The sequence below is a fragment of the Vulpes lagopus genome, chromosome X (assembly GCF_018345385.1).
Source record: "Vulpes lagopus strain Blue_001 chromosome X, ASM1834538v1, whole genome shotgun sequence".
NCBI classification, from domain to species: Eukaryota; Metazoa; Chordata; class Mammalia; order Carnivora; family Canidae; genus Vulpes; species Vulpes lagopus.
The window spans coordinates 56,695,398-56,701,640 of NC_054848.1; the positions used below are offsets into that span (position 1 = coordinate 56,695,398).

At 42.8% G+C, this 6,243-nt stretch overlaps 1 protein-coding gene across 1 annotated transcript; it reads right to left on the minus strand.

Annotated features, from left to right (window-relative positions):
- Window positions 1-4,189: 4,189 nt before the first annotated feature.
- On the minus strand, window positions 4,190-6,003 carry LOC121482369 (aldehyde dehydrogenase family 3 member A2-like). The gene is given in 2 exon segments (XM_041740285.1): window positions 4,190-5,409; window positions 5,411-6,003. Coding segments are annotated over 2 exon segments (1,521 nt in total). The 5' UTR covers window positions 5,975-6,003; the 3' UTR covers window positions 4,190-4,452.
- Window positions 6,004-6,243: the final 240 nt, after the last annotated feature.

The window sequence follows — 6,243 nt, forward strand, 5'->3', positions numbered from 1 at the left end:
TTGCCAAATGGCCCCTTCATAAGCATTGTACTGATTTGCGTTCATGCCAGCCAGCACAGCTAGTAAAACAAGTGTGTCCATTTCCCCTGCATAGTCTCCTGGTCACTGTAATTGATGTGTGTGCGCGTCTGTGTGTGCACGCGTGGGTGCGTGCATGTGCGTGTCTTGGCCAGCTCGATGGGCTGCAAATGGCACTTCCCTGTTTGGGGTTGTAAATGCTCTTTCCCTGTGCCCACTTGCTGCCCTTTTCCCCATTGTCAGAAAAATCATTCAGCTTCATTGCAGACAAAAATAACAAAGCAGACAAGTTAACAGAAGAAATTTAATATTCCTGGTAATCAATCCTAATCAACACGCATACATTCCTAAATCATTTTCATCCATATATCTGTAATATTTTCCAGGAACTACCTGAATTGTGTTTGGTTGTACTTCTCTAGTATTTTTTGCATATGTCATATATTTATATAAGAATGTATATACTGTTTTTATATTGCTTTTTCACGGAAAAATGTGTGTATATATATGTTTATACACATATACTCTATTACATTTCACTTCATTAAAGTTACTTTTAAAAATATTTTCTCTGGCTGGTAATATAACATTGAATTGATAACTACATATATATCCATGTGTATGTCTTGTTAGTGTGCATGTGTGTATATATATTTTAACTACTTCCTAATTGTTAAACATCTAGGTTGATTTGATATTTGTTTTTCTTTTATTTTTTTAACATTTTTTATTTGAGTTCAGTTTGCCAACATATAGCATAACACCCAGTGCTCATCCTGCCAAGTGCCCCCCGCAGTGCCCATCACGCAGTCACCCCAAACCCCCGCCCACCTTCCCTTCTACTACCCCTCATCATTTCCCAGATTAGCTGTCTCTCACATTTTGTCACCCTCACTGATATTTTCACTCATTTTCTCTCCTTTCCCTTTAATCCCTTTTACTAATTTTCACATTCCCCAAATGAATGACACCATATAATGTTTGTCCTTTTCTGATTGACTAATTTCACTCAGCATAATACCCTCCAGGTCCCTCCACGTCAAAGCAAATGGTGGGTATTTGTCATTTCTAATGGCTGACTAATATTCCATTGTATACATATACTACAGCTTCCTTATCCATTCATCTTTCAATGGACACCAGGGGGTCCTTCCACAGTTTGGCTATTGTGGACATTGCTGCTATAAACATCGGGGTGCAGATGTTGTGGCATTTCACTACATCTGTATCTTTGGGGTAAATCCCCAGCAATGCAGTCAGTGGTTGGGTTGTAGGACAAATCTATTTTGAACTCTTTGAGGAACCTCCACACAGTGTTCCAGAGTGGCTGTACCAGTTCACATTCCCACCAATATTGCAAGAGGGTTCCCCATTCTCCACATCCTCTCCAACATTTGTTGTTTCCTTTCTTGTTAATGTTGACTGGTATTCTCACTGGTGTGAGGTGGTATCTCATTGTGGTTTTGATTTGTAATTCCATGATGGCAAGTGATGCAGAGCATTTTCTCATGTGCTTGTTGGCCATGTCTATGTCTTCTTTGGTGAAATTTCTGTTCATGTCTTCTGCCCATTTCATGATTGGGTTGTTTGTTTCTTTGCTGTTGAGTTTCATAAGTTCTTTATAGATCTTGGATACTAGCCATTTATCTGATACATCATTTGTAAATATCTTCTCCCACTCTGTAGGTTTCTTTTAGTTTTGTGGACTGTTTCTTTTGCTGCGCAGAAGCTTTTTCTCTTGATGTAGTCCCAATAATTCATTTTTGCTTTGGTTTCTCTTGCCTTCATGGATGTATCTTGCAAGAAGTTGCTGTGGCCAAGTTCAAAAAGGGTGTTGCCTGTGTTCTCCTCTAGGATTTTGATAGATTCTTGTCTCACATTTAGATCTTTCATCCATTTTGAGTTTCTTTGTGGATGGTGTAAGAGAATGGTCCAGTTTCATTCTTCTGCATTGGGATGTCCAATTTTCCCAGCACCATCTATTGAAGAGACTGTCTTTCTTCCAGTGGATAGTCTTCCCTGCTTTGTTGAATATTAGTTGACCATAGAGTTGAGGGTCCAATTCTGGATTCTCTATTCTGTTCCATTGATTTATGTGTCTGTTTTTGTGCCAGTACCACATCGTCTTGATGATGACAGCTTTGTAGTACAACCTGAAACCTGGCATTATGATGCCCCCAGCTATGGTTTTCTTTTTCATTATTCCCCTGGATATTCAGGGTCTTTTCTGATTCCACACAAATCTTAAGATGATTTGTTCCAACTCTCTGAAGAAAGTCCATGGTATTTTGATAGGAATTGCATTAAACGTGTAGATTGCCCTGGGTAACATTGACATTTTCACAATATTAATTCTTCCAATCCAAGAGCATGGAATATTTTTCCATCTTTTTGTGTCTTCCTCAATTTCTTTCAGAAGTGTTCTGTAGTTTTTAGGGTACAGATCCTTTCCCTCTTTGGTTAGGTTTATTCCTAGGTATCTTATGCTTTTGGGTGCAATTGCAAGTGGGATTGACTCCTTACTTTCTCTTTCTTCAGTCTCATTGTTAGTGTATAGAAATGCCACTGACTTCTGGGCATTGATTTTGTATTCTGCCACACCGCCGAATTGCTGTATGAGTTCCAGCAATGTTGGGGTGGAGTCTTTTCGGTTTTCTACATACAGTATCATGTCATCTGCGAGGAGGGAGAGTTTGACTTCTTATTTGCCATTTGAATGTCTTTAATGTCTTTTTGTTGTTTGACTGCTGAGGCTAGAACTTCTTTTTTTTTTTTTAGCAAATATAGTGTATTTATTTTGAAGCAGAATAGGTGAATAGTCGAGGCAATAATTTAGTTTATTTTTTTTTTAATTTTTTTTAATAATTTAGTTTAACTAGAAATTAGAAAATACAATTTAATATACTACATGAAAACTCCATATTGAAGTTCTGAGATATTTTATGACCAATTATCCTGATGAAGTGACAGTGTTAAACAGCTGTTTCTTAATCTCACCTAGTGATGAATTCTTGATACCTCACCCTGTGATTAAATCACACACTCTCCAAAGGGAATTATACATTCTCTCATCGTGCAGAGGCGGGGAGGGTGGAGCCCTTGCAACCAGGAGTCACCACAGCCTGGCAGGGAGGCTGCATTCCACAGGGCTCTTTCCCACCTGGCTGAAGCACCTGGTCTCAGGTCTGGGCCAGGCTCAGGAGATCCCGTTCCTCTCCTTCCTATGTCCTCTGTCCCCTTCAGCGTGGCCAACTGCTATGGCTTACAGAGTCTGCCTCCAAACCATCCACCATCAGCCCCTCGGAGGCTCTCCAGCTCCAAAGTCTTAAATATCCAAGGCCTCTTGTCCATGACAAGAGGTGGCTTTCCACATTAAATCCTGAACGCTGAACTTATTCAGAAGGGGATCCCTCTGAGGTTCAGAAAAGTGAAATTTATTAGCATTGTGCTATGGGACATAAGAAATGTAAAGATTTGTCCTTCAAGATCCACTGACTTGAAACTGTAACATCCTGAGAGAGAATAAGTATTGTTATAAGTCATTTTATTACAGCATAAAATCATACCAGTTAGGCTTTGTAAGATGCAGAATTCTATGCCTACACAGGAAGTGACAGATGATACTTTTGTGAAATTGGCAACGGTCTTCCCTGGAAGCCCTGGGAAATACAAGATGTTTTGCATGGTATTAGTCACAAAAGGCATTTGTAGACAACCACAAAACAACTGTCCCCAACAAAACACAAGAGGGTGGAGAATGGATGAGAAAGTAGGAAGACCACTGGTCAGATGGCACTGACAGGAGGGTTGACTCCCGAACGTCAAATCCTTATGCCCCAATAGATGAGGGACAGGATCAATTCCCACCACCAACCCATATACAATTCCAGTGCATCAAACCCTAAGCAGAGCTGGGAAGATCTAGCTCCACTTCTCTGGAAGCCGAGGGCTGATGGCTCCACAGAGAGATGGCGTAAGGCAGCAGTGGGGGCAGGGTGCCCTGTGTCCCATGAACTGGAATGAAGAAGTCACTCAACAGGTTCGGAGACTCTTTTAGGTTCGGAGACTCTTTTACACCTCCCAAGGAGTCCGGGTTTAGCGTAACACATCTCCTCCCCTAGACTCAAGCTCTAAGCTCTGGGTGACACAACACCAAATTGCTTCTCCAAGTCACCAAACAGTGGGGGGAGGACTGGAGTTTGGCTGACATGGCAAGTTTTATCCATGGTGAATAGCAATGACTTTTAGATTTGATTATGGTGCATTTGCAGTTTTCCTTACTATTTTTGGTAGGATTTTAAAACAATTGGTTCATCAACTATTTAATAGAGAAATAACTCAGTAAAGGCATCTAGGAGGTTGAACAGGATCCTTCTTCAGTAGTATCCAACCTCACTCTTAACAGAGAGAGCTGGTCCTGGAATCTGCTGGCCATCACTGCTTATTGGACAATACAGTCTGAACTCCCAGAAAACTCAACAGGGCCTTTCTCCTCAGCACAGCTTGGTATTTCTTGACAAGCACAGCCGCCAAAATGCCCAGGAAAGTTAGTACCAGCAGACTGAGTTTTCCTTTGTTGAAGCGTTTCAAGATGAAAAATTTCACCCAGTCCACTTTTGACTGGCTGTTGGGAGGATACCTGAGCTTGTTAGCACCTTCCCTCTTTAAACTTTTTAGTAAACAGGGACGTTGATGAGAAAAAGTATCAAAGCTGTATTTCCCGTGATAAGCTCCCATCCCGCTAGAACCCACACCTCCAAAGGGTAAAGAGCTGAGTGTGAAATGCATGATGACATCATTGGCTGTGACACCACCGTTGGACGTGCCGTCGATCATCTGTCTGACAAGCTTATCTTTGTGAGAAAATATGTAGAAAGCCAGGGGCTTTTCCCGGCTGTTTATGAATTTAATGGCTTCATCAGCATTCTTTACAGGAACTATTGGAAGAATCGGTCCAAAAATTTCTTCTTGCATTACCCTGCTTTCAGGATCAACATCACTAAGTATTGTCGGGGCTATATAGCGTGTGGCCTCATCGGTCTCCCCACCGAAAGCTATTTTCTGTCCTTCAAGCAAACTTAGTATCCTCTTAAAATTACGAACATTGATGATCCTCTCATAATCAAGAGATTCTTTTGTATTTTCACCATAAAATTCCTTCACAGTTTCCTTAATCTTCTGCACAATTTGATTCTGGAGGGACGGTTCACAGAGAACATAGTCAGGAGCAATGCAGGTCTGACCACAATTCATGTACTTCCCCCAAGTTATACGCCTGCAGGCAATGTCCAGGTCACAATCTTTGTCGACATAACACGGGCTCTTCCATCCTAGTTCTAGAGTCACAGGGGTCAGATGGTTGGCAGCAGCTTCCATGACATTTTTTCCAACTGCCAGTGTTCCCCGTATAGAGAATGTGGTCGAATCGCTGTTTCAGGAGCTCTGTGGTTTCTTTGATGCCACCGTTGATAATAACATACAAGTCCTGGTCTAAATACCGTGGGAGGAGTTCAGCCAAGATCTTAGCTGTTTTTTCACTTAGTTCAGAAGGCTTGATGATGACAGCATTTCCTGCAGCAATGGCTCCAATCAGAGGCCGAATGGTGAGAACAAAGGGGTAGTTCCAAGCTCCAATAATCAGTACGACTCCCAGGGGCTCCAGTTGAACATAGGCCTCATCCAGCATGGTGAACAGGTTCCTCTTAGCTGGTTTAGCAGCAACCCATTCGGGAAGATTCGCCAGCACAAGATCAAGTTCCCCAAGAACGGTAATGACTTCCTGACTGTATGCATTGAGTTCACTCTTGCACAGGTCGCCGGCGATGGCCTCCAGGATGTCCTTCTCGCGCTCCTGCACCATCCTGCGCAGGGCTTCGAGCTGCTGGAGACGGAACCTAACGGGGCGCGAGCGGCCGGACGTGAACGCGGCGCGAACCCGCTGGATTCGGCTCTCCATGGCCTGGTCCTGCCTCACCCGCCCGCTCCCTCGCTTGCTGCGCGGCGTCCTCGGCACCCGTCCGGCTCGCGCCGAGGCTAGGACTTCTAATGCTATGTTGAATAGCAGTGGTGAAAGTGGACATCCCTGTTTTGTTCCTGATCTACGGGAAAAGCTCCCAGTGTTTCTCCATTGAGAATGATATTTGCTGTGGGCTTTTCGTAGATAGCTTTTAAGATGCTGAGGAATGTTCCCTTAATACCTACACTCTGAAGAGTTTTGATCAAGAA